Genomic DNA, 14,575 nt, shown 5'->3' with positions numbered 1-14,575 from the left:
ATACTTCCCACCACCCCATCCTACTTTCATTTTAGATGCGATTCATTTTAGATAGTGAACAGTAAGACCAGTCGCCACACTGACTCCATACTCCATACACAAAAATCCCTTCTCTGGTGAGACCGGTGCTATTAAAAGACTGCTCTGTTCATCCTTATTCATCTCTAAGGTTAAACATAGTTTAGAGAGTGAAAGCATAGTTGCTTTGTGACCAAAAAGTTGTGTGAAAATAAATGATGCCATAGGAAACAAGAAGCCAACTGGAGTATTAAAAGTACTGCATTTTGAGCTTGTATCTTCAGCCCATGTACAGCACTTCCCAAACAAAAGACTTTTAGGAGAAAGCAAAATTAATTTGCCTCCTGAGCACTGCAGCAGAGGTAAAGTTGTCTGCCAAGCCAACATATACTGAACAGGAAGGCTCACAGAATTAGCCATTCCACATACAAAGTAACTGACAACGGGGCACCAAGAAATAAGACTCAGAACTCTACAATTAGAGCTTACTTTTAATAGAAGGTAAAGTAGGTGTGCATAATCTTTTGGGATGCAATCACTTGATTGTTCACCTAATTCTCAGGTTCTGAATTCCCCCACACAGCATTTATAGACGCAATGTCCTTCCTGAAGATAAGTTCCTGGAATATTACAATCCTTTCAAGAGCAATACAATGCCAAAAGTGGTCCTACGTTCTCATAGAAGATGAAGACAAAATAAAGCGAAAGTATTACAAACATTCGACACCTGGTTTTGAAATACTTCCAGCTGAACTGGTGAACCAACTTTAATAAATGAAGTAAGATGGGCTCTGACTTGTTAATAAATAATATTCACTACGATGGAGAGCAGTGAAGTTTACATTTGGTAACCAAAAAAAGGGCTCAATTGACAAAGTGATACATCAAAACCAAACATGCAATGGTTGTTTTTTTTTTTTAAATCTTTACTGCAACATAACATTGAAGTAAACAGTAATTAGATATAATTTTACCCCAAAAAAGAAAAGACGTAAACAAGAAAGTAAGTTTGCCTGTAAGTAAGTGTTCAGCTTCTCAAATCACGTTAGAAGGGAGTCTAATTCAATGATCAACAAATTTTAACATAACAGTAATGAGATTTCATTTGAAGGCATTCTTTTTTTAAATCCAGCATTTAACACGGAATAACGGGCTTCTTGCACTAAATTTAATATATCTGAAGCAGCAAAATAACCACCTATATTTTGGCATTTATGTTTACAGTTGCTCAATTCTTTTAGAGTTCACAAAGCCATTATCCAGTGTTGCCATGAAATACAGACTGTAGATTCTAGGTAGCAAAAGCTATTTTCCAATACCAATGTTAAGTAAAAAGAAACATGAAGCAGGGCATTACACTAAGTTTCTGGAATTAGTACGGTAAAAGTGAAAACCTAGAAAAAAGTTAACCTACAGTTTATAGAAGAAACTAAATACCTGCAAAAGCTGATTTTTGGTTGTATAGTATTTTACACTGTGTGATTTGCTGCATCTGCCAATTTAAAGCAGACATGCTTTATTTATCCTTGCTTTGTTTCCTATGTTTTCTTCTCCCTCCCCACCATACCATACACCAAGTATTGTGGATATGAGCCCAAATAATCCAGTGAACAAAGTTAGTGTAATGCACTGGTGTGAAGCGCAAGATAAAAAAGTCTCTCCCTTTCAATCTTCATCGAAGTTCTGTTGTAGAAGAAAGTTGGCAGCCAAGTTTTCATTCTTCTCGCAAGCAAAATATGCTTGTATCACAAGTCCTTCAGGAAATCCTAATGCCTTTAACTAAAGAAGAGAGATATGCATTTAGAAACACCACTTCTAAAGTACTTTAAGCCTCTCTGAAGGTTTACTATGTTAGGATTTCAACATTTAAGCATTTGTTCAAATAAACATTGTGACTGCATTTAGGTTTCCCTTCCGAGCCCTTATTTACTGGAGATTTGTAATTGAATTAAGATCTCGTAGTAACCTCAATTTAAGTTCTCATTTAAAAAGTGGTTCTATGTTAGTCTCACTGAGTACATGAAGTCACATCACTCGTAACGTCTTACAGCAGTAGAAGCAAACAGGTACCCGTTTGCAGCACCAGGAAAGAGCATCTATAGGCTGCATTGCTGTGGTCAAAATTAATTCATCACAAAGCACATTTTAAATAGGAATAGTACAGCCGCTTTTTGCTACAAGCTGTACTTGTTGCTAAGAGGGTCTAGAATTCAATGACACTAGGAAACCTGACTATAGCAAAAAGAGTGTGCTTGATTTTAACCGAGTGAGCGGGCAAGTGCCGTGAAGACAGCTTAGGCTTGGGTGGGTAAGAGTTTAAGACTTCATTTTAGCTAACTGCAAAAACAGTGAGGTGAAGGAATCTGTTTGTCAAAACCTCAGAGTACATGCAACTTGCACATATTCAAAATCAATACCAGACCAGCTCTTAATTAAGAGCACCGAGTGTCTCAGGCTAAGAGAGGACATCAATCCCTAATTAAATCTAGAGCAGGGATTGGCAACCTTTGGCACATGGCCCATCAAGGTAATTTGCTGGCAAGATGTGAAACGTTTTGTTTATGCTGACCATCTGCAGGCACCCTCCCCATTCCCCTCAGTGGCTGTAGTTCGCTGTTCCTGGCCACCAAGAGTATAAAAATGAATTCAGAAGAAAAACAGTAGGTTAAAGAAACAACATTTGAAGACAAGAGTCATACGATGCAGGGTTCATAAGGAAAATAAGCTATTTTAGACCAATTTTCTATATCGACCCAGGAAGAACAATCCTCCCTCTCCATGGTTATTTTAAAAGTTGCTGCAGAATCAGGGAGCTCTGTTGGAAGAATTCAAAACTTCAATGAAATATGAAATTTTCCATTTTTTTCCCAACTATTATAAAAAACACTTGGTTAGAAAAGAACTGCACAGCTGAAATGCTGTGTATTTGCAATGAAAAATTGTAGAAAGTTGTTTGATTTAACCTTGAACGCTGGTGCTTGAAGAAAAACAGCTTTCATTACAGGAGGCTGAGGAGCTAAGTGGAGATTTTGAAGGGGACCTGTGGGTATCCCTCGGCTGCCCACTCCTCCAATTAGGAGGCAGCAAGTGGCGCGAGCGTGGGCTGGAGGACTCCAAAGGAGCAGGGTACGGCCGTGCAGCCAGCGGCTGGAGACACGAAGCACTTTGAAGAGGAAACCACCGCGTCTATCCAGCTGCCAGCTACACGACAGCCCTAGTTCCTCCAGAGTCTTCTTGCCAGAGCTCACGCCGCTCACCGCCCCCTGTACCTCTTGCCTGCTCCCCTGCGAGGCTGCAGTCAAGCTTCGGTGTGCATGTGCAGAACTTCACAAGTCGGATGTTTCCAACTCGGGGAGGGCCTGTACTGCACGACTCCACAGCTACGTTTGCAGTCCACGCAATCATGCCACCTCAGGTCTAGTCTACAAGTTTTAGTTGCAACCGCTCACGCTTCATTTTGTGCAGAAATTTGGAACGTGTGTACCTATCACCAGCCCAGGAAGTGGAATTGAATGCATTCACTGGGTTAGATTTCCATGGCTTGCAGACTGATATATATTTATGCTGGTATTTTTAGCAACTGACAGAGTAAAACACAGTCAAATAACCGGGCTAAGCAGTAACTTTAGTCTACTTCCCATGAAAGCCAGTCTAAAGAAGTTAGGAATCAATTTTAAGATACAAAAAAAGGACCCCCCCTCACATTACCAAAGCCACTTATATGTGACATCAGAATCTGAAGCGTTTGCAAAAAGCTCTTACAAAAAGTCCTAAATAGGACTCTAAGGCTTCAAATTCAGTTATGCATGTGCCCAGTGGAACTTCAGTCTCTTCCAACCGCAGTGCTGTGATTGCAAAAACATGGCATTTTACAGGCCTCTTCTAAAAAGGCAGGGGAGGCAGGGAAGCAAGGGCCTTACAGCCATAACATGACTTCCAGCAGGCCAAGCTTTCAAACCTCACACCAGAAAATTATGATTCATAGTAGTAAGATATGAACTGCACGCACATCCTTGGTGCATGTTTTAACCTGCACAATGCCTAATCCACGGAGCAAAAGAGACAGCCGGGCTCATGTTAGTGTTTCAAACCCACAAAAGGAAGGCTCACCCTCTCGATAGCTTCTTTCTCCTGAGGTGTAACTTGAATGTAGTTCATCTGACCACTTCCAGCTTCTGCTACTCCACTGCCTCCACCTCCTCCTGGGCCACCAGACTCTTGAACTGGCTCATTTAACATCTGAATAAAATGCTCCTGGTGTTGGCTGATTTGCTGCGGGGCATGGGAGAACAAAAGGAAGCAATACACTGAAATAAAGCATGCTCAGTCCTGCCAAATGGCACCTAAAAGTTTCTAGCTGCTGTAAGCTTTATGGTCTAGAGCAGGGGTGGACAAATACCGACTCCCAGGCTGGATCGGGTTGGCCATGCTAAGCTCCTGGCGGGCCCCTACACTGCCATATTTACCTGCATCTCCCCAGGTACAGGGATCATGGCTCCTGTTGGCTGCGGATCTCCGTTCCCGGCCAATGGGAGCTGCAATCGCCCATACCTGTGGGGGGTACAGGTAAAGATAGCAGCAGCGGCCCATCAAGGTCTAACCCTGGTGAACCACCATCTTTTTATTGCCCACCTCTGGTCTAGAACAGTGATTCTCAACCAGTGGTACGAGTACCCTTAGGGGTACTCGAGAGACGTCTGGGGGGTACGTCAACAACTGAAATTTGGAGAAAACTGAATTTTTGTTTTACGTTTTACAGCGCTTTATTATTTTTGTACTTTTTACACCCAAAAATTTCATCGCCTGCCCTGCTACAATTAAGTTGTTTAAACAAATGTGTTGAAATGGTAGAACACTATGCATCCCATAAAGGGAGTAAGTGACATGCGTTCTGTACAAGAACTAAGGCTGTTTTTCCATTATTCCCTGTGGCCAAAGAGACAGCAGCATTTGCAGTGTGCCATGGAGGAAGCTTAGCGTGTCCCAGAATTTACTCTAGCAAGACCTACCTTCTATGGTTAACATTTGATCCTAATTCAGTTCAGTCTCAATAAAAAAAGCTTCTGACTTGTTCCTTCCCACCCACTTGGACTTTGATCAGGAAAAGACGTGGAGAGAGGTTACATTCAAAGAAAATGAAAACTAAGGAGAATTTGCAAGTATAGCTTAAGCATTTAATGGTACTGACTCAGCATCAAACTACTGCCTAAATAGGATCTAGTACTGAAGATCTGTCGCCCAGTTGGGTGGGGAACAGAAGGAAAGCCTCCATCCCAGTACTTGACAGTCATAGAACTGTTTCACACTCCCAAACTAAGATGCATTAAAACTAAGATTCTTGATGCATTAAAGCACCCTTGACAGGTCCATTCATATTATCCCATGGTGCTTAAGTCACCTGTAGTAGCTGAGGGTTTTCCCGTCCTATCTGCTGTAACAAAGCTGGCAGCAGATTAGGATTCTGCTGAATAATTTGTCTCATCTGCTGGAACTGAGGTTGATTTCGTAAAAATTCAAGTGGGTGTCCTGAAATGCAAAGAGTTATACATTTAAGAAAAAGTTACTAGATGGGCTTCTATAAAATTAGATTGACAATATATATATCTCTATCTCTAATCTCTATCTCTAATCTCTATCTCTAATCTCTATATTAGAAGGAAAAACTGTCCATTACCCTCCAACTCTGAAACTTCAGGACATTCAAAGTAATAGACAGCATATGCAGACAAACTTCTACGTTAGCCTCAATGTAAAAGTCCTTCCAAGGTTACTCCCATCTTTGAAGTGTACAATGTTCAAATGGGCAGGCTCAATGGAAGGAGATGGCATGGCAGCAGGACTTCTTACCCATGAAAGTGGCCCCTCTCGGAGAGAGGAGGTGCCCTAGTGAATGGGGAGCAAAGCTTGCCTCACTAATAACCACACTGCTCCTGTTCTGTGGCTTTATACAGAGAACTTTAGCTTAAGAGAATGTCAACTGGTATTGCACAAGAATTGAGAGCGTAACTTTAAAAAAAGAAAAGCAGGCCTTGGTGAGTCAAGGCTTACGATGGGTTGGAGACTAGCATTTCACTCGGCTCTGTTTTAAGAAGTAAACTACAACACAAAAGGGATCAAGCAAGACCTAGGCGTTCTAAGGTTCTTGTGGCTTTACAGCAGGTGGCTCCAATGTTCTAAGATGTTAAGTGGTGTCAAGAACCTACACCAAGTCCAGAGGTTGAGCGGGGAATGAAACCAAAGGCTCCATCTTTATTGCTCTAACCACTAGGGTATGGCACCTCAGGAGAATTATATGGTTGCAAGGAGGTCTTTCAGTGTTTGCTCAAGAAACTGTGGCCAGGGATTCAATCTGAAGACTGCTGCAACTGAATTGCTGAGATCAAGTAAAAGCTGGCAAACGTTCGGCCTCCTTGGGAGCAGCGTTTACTGGTACAAAGTCAGCTTTTTAGAAGCTTTTTCCCCATACTCTTCACAGATTAACTTTCAGAAAGAGCTCCCTTTCAAACTATCCATCAACAGCAATGAGACTGTATCACCTCGAATGAAGATTATCATCTAACCTTTTAAAGAACAGAGCATACCTTTCAAGGGTGGTTTTCCAGTCTACGTAATTTATAACAGTTTTAACAAGCATGCAGCTTTTTATTTTGCCTTTAGATAAAGAGCAGGATGATTCAACATACTGAGGGAAAAAGATGTTCCTGCTAACCTAGGGAAGGTCAAAAATTGGGGTCTGAACCATAATGCTAGGACAAGACTCCCCCAAATGTCCACATCTGAAAAAAATGCAAAGCAGCAACACAAGTCTTCATAATATGCAACACGGGTGTAGTTTTATTCTGGTACAGACAGAGGTGAAGTTAAAGCAAGCTTGTCATTATACTGACAAAAATACACAGCAATTTAGTTGTTTTTAGTATTCACTGAAAGATGAAGGCTAGCAACAGCATGGGTTGACACTTACTGACACCCTCCACCTCCTCACATTAGATTTCATTTTGGGAGTGCCAACTGCCTACACAAGCGTTGCTGCTCTTTTGCCAGCCTCCCAACAATGCATGTGCACTCTCTGGTGGCTCCCAACACCACCTCCAACTTTTCAAATCTGTGCAGAAGAAACGATCGGGGCTCCTTTGCAAACTAACATTTGAAGCTTTACACTGTGTAGTGTAACTTAGCAACCACCGTGCATTTAATAAACACCAGGAGTGCTTGTTAAATGCTCCTGTTAAGGCAAATTTCAATCCTTTGGAGTTTTCTGCAGGGGACCCACCTCTTTAGCTACCATGTTCAAAGCTTCCTGCTGCTGTGAGGTAGCATATTTGAGGGGGTCTGATATTATTCATGAACGGGTCCTCTTCCCACATACCCTCAAAGGCTTAGCCAAAGCCTGATCTATGTACAGCACAGCTGAAACAGACAGCCCACCCAGCATTTGATAGCAGCTGATTAAGAGCTGTGTGGACACGTGATGCTGGCTGTGTTTCCCTCAGCTGTTTCTACAGGCCTTTGCAAAGCAGCTGGAGGCACAGAGAAGCCAGAAATAGTGAAGCCAGCCTAGTGCCTTTAGGGTTGGACACTACATAAGAGGAGGAAAAGCTGGAATCACTAGTTAGAAAGACACATCAAAGAAACCAAGGGTCAGGTAAGATGCATGGAGTGGGAAACAGAACAGGTGGGAAGGGGACCATAAAAAGGAACAGACGGTGATGAAGACTGAAAAGTGAGTTGCACTGACAGGACATTTACTGCATAAAAAAAATACCAGGAAACATTTGACTTTGCTTTTCCATGTACCACTGCTGTGGTGGCAAGAGAGGGGAGACTCTCCTAGACCATCTGCTGAGTTTACCACATTTTGAGTTTGAGAATCCTGATGATGTTACACTAGCTGTGGGCCAGCCCTCTCCTTCCTCCCCCAGGGCTAGGCACTGCACAAACATGGAACAGAAAGGCAGTCTGTGCCCAAAGAGCTTTGATTAGTACGTTTCAAAATTGCCGGTGGCCTCTCAGTAGGGAACGCAAAAACGAAACGCTCGGTGGCTGTAAGGGAGGAAGTTTTAAAGTGAGATGCTAACATCACTCTCAATTGTAGGCAATAAGAAGGGTGAGGTTGGGGGGAATATGAAGCACTGTCTCTCTCTGTGAACTCAGAAACGAATCCAAAGATATTGGGTCAGATATTGGCATAAACCCAAGAGTGGCATCTGGGAATCTGAACAACAATCGCCCCGCGATGTTATAGATCTACCCACCCGGAAAACACAAGTTCCCCTGAGCTTTTGTCTCTCACTTAGAATAGCCTCATGAGCGCAAGCCCAGTGCTTAAAACGCCTAGTACAGGCTGCCTGTCTCAAAAGCTGCCCTTAAACGAAAGGCCACCTTACCTCCTGGAGAACTAGTAGTCGTGGTTGTAGTTGCTGCTGCCGCTGCCGCCGCTGCCGCCGCCACCGCTGAAGATTGAGTAGCACCAGTGCTTGCCGCCTGAGGGGGATCAGCCACAGCTTGACTCTCTCTATCTCCAGGTATACCCTAAACCCAGGGATAATGTTACCAGTTACAGCATTTTCACGGGAAGACAGAAAAGATAATGGCTTCACTGCACTTGTTTGGCCCTAGAAACAAGACTCAACATTTTCATTGCACATATAAAGCAAACACGCTACAAATGTGTACACATTATTGCCAACAAACACCTCCAAATCATTCAACATAGCACTTTTCAGTTTCCGTGGTCTCCACGATTTAGCGCTTTACTAAAACTCAACATCTCCAACGGTACCAGGAAGTTTTCTAGCAGTTAACTCAGAATAGCATGTCCTTTGCATGATAAGTGCTTTATTGTAGGACTTTAACAGAGGTGAGCAATACAGCATCGCCATAAAGGCCAAATCCCAAAAGGAGAGACTGCACTCCTTGCCAGCTGCTGATGGTTAAGAGTACTCTTGCCTACAGCACTTGAGAATTCAGAAGTCGCCCAGGCTGAAAGACCCTTAAATATCATGTCTGAATTACAATGGACTGTCAGAGGTACAGATCTAGTTTCCTTATGCTCCCCTCAATACTTTTATGTTGGTTGAGCAGTTCTTGGAACATATTCGAAATAATGTCTAGTTTCAGAAGTGGGAAGAAATAACCTTAGAGCACTCATTTTTACACTTGGCTCTGACTAATGGGGGAATCAGATGTGAATCCAACAGCAAAAGGCAATCGGACTAAAAGTGGATCATGAAACTGACCGTTTCATGACTAAGGAAAGGAGTATGTAGCTGAATCAGGACAATGGATTTTACCAATTGAATTTGTCTGTGTTTTTAGATAGGGTCTCTCAGGAAGAAAACCTAAAGGTTTGGAAATTCAAGGGAGCTGTCCATTTCACAAAGAAACAAAAGTGAAGACACAACCGCAAACTGTTCTGATTCAAAGCAAAACAGGAAGAATGGTAAGAGGCCAATATGGCTGCATTAGGAGTTATTTAATGACTCGACCAAAAAGGAACCCTACAAAAAAAGGAAACATGGACAAACTGCTACAGGTGAGCATAAAAGAATAGCACAAACATGTTGGGACAATCAGAAAGGCAAAAAAAGGCACAAAAGGAGTTGCAACTAGCAAGAGATAAAGAGGCAAGATGAGGTTCTATAAATCCTCTCTTGCTTTTAAGGTAAACGCTAGGTCCACTGCTTCGCAAGGAAGGAGAGTTAACCACCGATGACAACAAAGCAGAAGGAGGTTTTTAATGCCTATTTTGCTTCAGTCTCCTCTAAAAAAGGGTTGATTGTGACCAAATGTTTACCACAATTAATATTTACAACAAGGAAAGAGGAATACAAACCACCAAAGGGAAAGGGCAGGTCGGTCAGAAAACATTCAGTAAGTTAGATGTACTCAAAGCAGCAGGGCCTACTCAGATTCACGGTAGAGTACCAATGGTTCCAAGATTGCTTCAGCCAGTTCTTTAAGAACTCCTGGAAGATGGAGAATTTACAAGAGGACTGGGGAAGGGAAAACAGCATCTATCTTAAGAACTTGGAAATTATAGCTGAACTATAGCCCTCAGCCTAATTGATAGCTGGAAAGTCAGGGAACAAAGTTCATCGTTGATTTGTAAGCATCTAGAAAATAAAAGCCCACATGAATTTATCAAGAACAAATCATGGCAAACCAAGTCTATTTTCCTCCTTTGACAGGAGTTACTGGCCTACTAAATGGGGGAAGGGGAGATGGGAAGAAGAGAAATGACATTTTAATTTTAGTAAGGCTTTTAATACAAACATCAAACAATCTAGGGAAACATGATTTAGATTATATTGCCGGGTTCACAACTGGTTGAAAAATTAATCAAAAGAATCAATTGGCAATACTTTGGCATCAAACTGGAAAGACATCTAGTGGGATCCAAGAGGGGGCTGTCTCGAGTCTGTGTATTATTAAACATTTTCACTAGTGATTCAGAAAATGGAGTGGACAGTATGCTAATAAAATGTGCACATAACACCAAGTTGGAAGGTGTTGCAAGTATTTGAGGACAAAGTTAAAATTCAAAACTACCTTGACAAATTGAAGAATTGGTCTGAAATCAAATACACCACCTTAGGAAGAAAAAAAAACCCCAAATGCACAAATACAAAATAAGGAATAAATGGCTAGGTGGTAGTAATGCAGAAAAAGGTCTGTGGGTGATAGTGGATCACAAATTGAGTTATGTTCAATGATGGAGTTGGTTAAAAGACTAGTATTTTGGGGTTTGCTAACAAGGACATTGTATGTAAAACATAGTAGTTGTCTTAGTTTTGGTACCACAGTTTAAGAAAAACATAGATAAACTGGAAAGAATCCTCAGGGGAGAGTGACAAATTTTTTTGTTAAAAAGGTATAACAGGTTTTCTAAATAAGGAAAGGATTTAAAACTTGGTACCTTTCGTCCTGAGATAAGACTTTTCAGGGGGGATCATCTGAAAAGTCAATAGTGTTCTCCATATCCATTAATACAGTAGAAATCAGCTTAATCGGCAGCTGGGCAGATTCAGGGCAGGTTTAACTACAGTGTTTAACTGGTTAACCAATGAAACGGGATTTTATATCCCTAGCCAAAACTAGAGACTCCGGAAATCTGCATTCAATAAGCATCGGTCCAACTGAGCTTTCATACCCATTTTTCTACTAAGTTTCCAGAGCTGCTTGTAATCCAGAACAAAAATGGAATGAGGAAGATTTTTTTACACATGAAGTAACGCAAGAGTCACTTGGATTTGTAGCCATTTTCCAGGTCCTCGCAAGCAAACAGAAGCACACTGCATTTTTAAAGTCAACATTACCATGCACAGGTTGTATCTTGTTCAGCAGATTGATCAATCAACTTCTCTCCAATTTAAAATACTAGTTAAAGAAAAACACTGAAGCCCAGACCCTACATTCAGATTATGCATAGTTGGTATGCTCTAAGTTCTAAAGTGGAGCTACTCAACTTTGGAAGCCCCGGGGGCCCACAATGATACTCACAGCACATGCCGAGAGTCGGAACTTAAGTGTGGTTGCATATACATGCAAATATATATGCAAGTAGCTACTTTCACACAGACAGACATAAATACAAAAATTAAGGCAAAAAAACCACAACACAATACACAGGCTCCATTTAAATCAGTTCTGCGGATATTAATAAAATGCAATATTTCCCGATTTCCACCCATATGACAGCACTTTTAATGAACGACAGTCCAGGAACTGTCTAACTACTAAAACGCGTATCAGCAGAGGACCAGTATACTGACTACTTTTTTGTTTTTGGCTCCCACCCACGTAGGCCACATGTTGAGTAGGCGTTGTTCTAGAGTAAGATTTGTACCAAGGGTGAATCAACAGCTTTAAGAACCAAGTCTGTTCTGTGATACTATAGCTGCTAATCCAAAAAATCCAGACACTATTACCCTTCAAAGATCACAATAAGAAAAAGAACCATTTTTAGTTAACTGATCCTGGCAGGATCCTATTGAGTTAGGTTATAGGTAATTAAACCACATCACTTCAGCTTCAAACTTTAGATGCTCCTTCCATACACAGCCAAATGAGTACAAAATACGGCAATCACAAAATCTAGACATCAGTACTGCCCTTAAAGCAGTAGGCTCTTGAAAATCCACTTCTCAACCTGCCAGCCTCTCTACTTAAAGCTGCTGTGGACTTTTAGTCATCTTACAGGTAATCAAGTCATTTAAAGATTAATTCTCCTCAAAAGATGGGGAGAAAGTTAAAAGAAAAAAAAGTAGATAAAAATAGCTCACCATTAGAAGATATTCCACTGCTCTATCAGGATTGTTGAAGCTGGCTCTCAATGCTGCAATTACTTGCTCTCGCTCATAGCCCATTGACATGATCTCAGTCACCATATTCTCATAAGACTGACCTGTCACTACAGGGGCAAAAATAGCACAGTTGTAAAAGCAGTACATGGATGCAGGCAGACTTCAATTGAGAAATGCCACTATGGAGACATTCACGCAACAGGAAATGAAGGAAAGACACCCTAAACTTGCCAAATTCTGTTCATTTTCCAGTATGTTCAAGTTTTGTATTGAGCACAGCAGTGTAGATACCAGAGCCCCAGGTTTGAGCACTGGGCAAAAAACTCTTAAACCTAGAGTTAAAATGCAATGTAGAAGCTCATGCTCAGGGTTCCGAGATGAATCAACAGACTGGAGTCCCAGCAACCCTAGGCTTACCCTTTATTATTATCTACACAGAAGCTGCGTCTAGACTGGCAAGTTTTTCCGCAAAAGCAGCTGCTTTTGCTCAAACACTTGCCAGCTGTCTACACTGGCCACTTGATTTTGCGCAAAAGCACTGACTTTCTACTGTCCGAAATCAGTGCTTCTTGCACAAATGCTTTGACGTTCCCGTTCGGGCAAAAGCCCTTTTCCAGAAATGTTTTTGCGCAAGAGGGCCGGTGTAGATAGCTAAAAACTGTTTGGCGCAAAAAAGCCCCGATGGCGAAAATGGTGATTGGAGCTTTCTTGCGCAAAACCGCATCTAGATTGGCACGGACGCTTTTCCGCAAACAGTGTTTTGCAGAAAAGCGTCCGTGCCAATCTAGACACTCTTTTCCGCAAATGCTTTTAATGGAAAAGTTTTTCCATTAACAGCATTTGCGGAAAGTCATGCCAGTCTAGACGTAGCCAGAGTGTATGTCGACAATGAACTGAAGAGGGTCAGTGAAAATAACATACATAAGAACCACTGGCTTATTGTGATACACCAAGTATAGATTTGCAGTCCTGATGGCATTAGTAATATCAATTCAGTGTTGAACTAAACATCAGTTAACTTTGAAATAAAACTGTCCATACAAGGCCAATATATTTGGCCTACATTTAAAAGACTGAATGCATGTGTTACTGTGGTTTTGTGTACATCTGCAATAAGTAATTAGCCATTGCCTCTCCTCAACCTTCCAAAAAGAAACTTCTTAGAATGCATACTTGTACAGTAACCAGTTTGTGTTTTGAGAAAGTGGCAGCAAACCAGTAGAGTGCAATTTTTACCTACAAGATCAGCCATTGTTTCTACTGATACATGAACTGTTCACTCGTACTGCAAAACACAAACAAAAGGACTATCAAAAACATGCTCCATAGTGCAAGTGAAAAGGACCCTCACTTTTCTGGTCCCTAACCACACTAAACCACTCACTTTTTTTCCCTCTGCCTTTTGTGACCACAGATGTTATTTACATGTAAACTAGACCACCAGATGAATGGGGAAACAAAAGAAAAATCTGGGAGAGATCAGGCTCAATTTATTCGAGCCTACTGCAGTAAGCATAGGCTAATCTGAATACTGACAATTTATGCATCTATAGCCAACAGCAAACTGTCATTCAAATTTGATTTCTCTAGGTCATTCATAAGTAGCAATAAAGCAGGCTTGTGACTGGCACTCTAAGATCCACATTTTTGTCTTGACAATCCATCAGCACCTTGTTGGCATTGAGTTATTGATATTCTAACCTGAAATGAAACTTGCACCCATCCAGTGGGGGGGGAGGGGGGGAGCAAGCAGTCAGCTAACTTTCACACTGAGAAAGAAACACTGATAGATTTTCCATCCATCCAACCATCCTTGTAGCACACGATGAGGGAGTAGCAGGTTTATTTAAGTGGAGATGGTGCTTTCCATAGAAAATAATCATTTACTGAACCAACTAAAGTAACTTCCATAAAATCCTCTCTGGGATGTAATATGGTCCAAAGGCCAGGTTAAAGACCAGACAGAGTCAGGATACCTGGGTTTTAAATCCATCTCTGCGACTGAGATGCATGATCTTGGGCAAGTCTTCCCCTTTTTGAGTCAGTCTTCACATTTTTTTTAAAAAAGTGAATCTATGCCCACTCACCTTTATGAAGAGTTTTGTGAATTATGGATTAACAGCACTGCATGCGCTATAAATTAAAACCAGCAATTCACTTCACACTGCACCGTATCTAGAGACAACTCCCGCAGAGACCATGCGTGACCAGATCTGCATTCAGACTAGTGACCCTAAACTCACTGGGTGCAC

At 41.5% G+C, this 14,575-nt stretch overlaps 1 protein-coding gene across 2 annotated transcripts in view; it reads right to left on the bottom strand.

Moving 5' to 3' along the window:
- Positions 1–491: 491 nt before the first annotated feature.
- The window catches only part of RAD23B (RAD23 nucleotide excision repair protein B), a 43,555-nt gene continuing 29,471 nt past the window's right edge, over positions 492–14,575 (bottom strand). Inside the window, exons 6-10 of one of the 2 annotated variants that reach the window (XM_089779162.1) lie at positions 12,303–12,430; positions 8,406–8,550; positions 5,418–5,544; positions 4,129–4,309; positions 492–1,797 (exon numbers count right to left, since the gene is read on the bottom strand). In XM_089779162.1, the coding sequence (XP_089635288.1) occupies positions 1,684–1,797; positions 4,129–4,309; positions 5,418–5,544; positions 8,406–8,550; positions 12,303–12,430 (695 nt within the window). In that variant the 3' untranslated portion in view covers positions 492–1,683. Of the gene's footprint in view, positions 1,798–4,128; positions 4,310–5,416; positions 5,545–8,405; positions 8,551–12,302; positions 12,431–14,575 lie in introns of both variants that reach the window. The other variant, XM_075931374.2, reaches the window with a different exon arrangement.

The sequence above is a fragment of the Pelodiscus sinensis genome, chromosome 6, assembly GCF_052426305.1.
Source record: "Pelodiscus sinensis isolate ZL-2025 chromosome 6, ASM5242630v1, whole genome shotgun sequence".
In the NCBI taxonomy this organism is placed as follows: Eukaryota; Metazoa; Chordata; order Testudines; family Trionychidae; genus Pelodiscus; species Pelodiscus sinensis.
The sequence above is the reverse complement of the archived record's forward strand: the minus strand, read 5'-3'. Positions and strand labels throughout refer to the sequence as shown.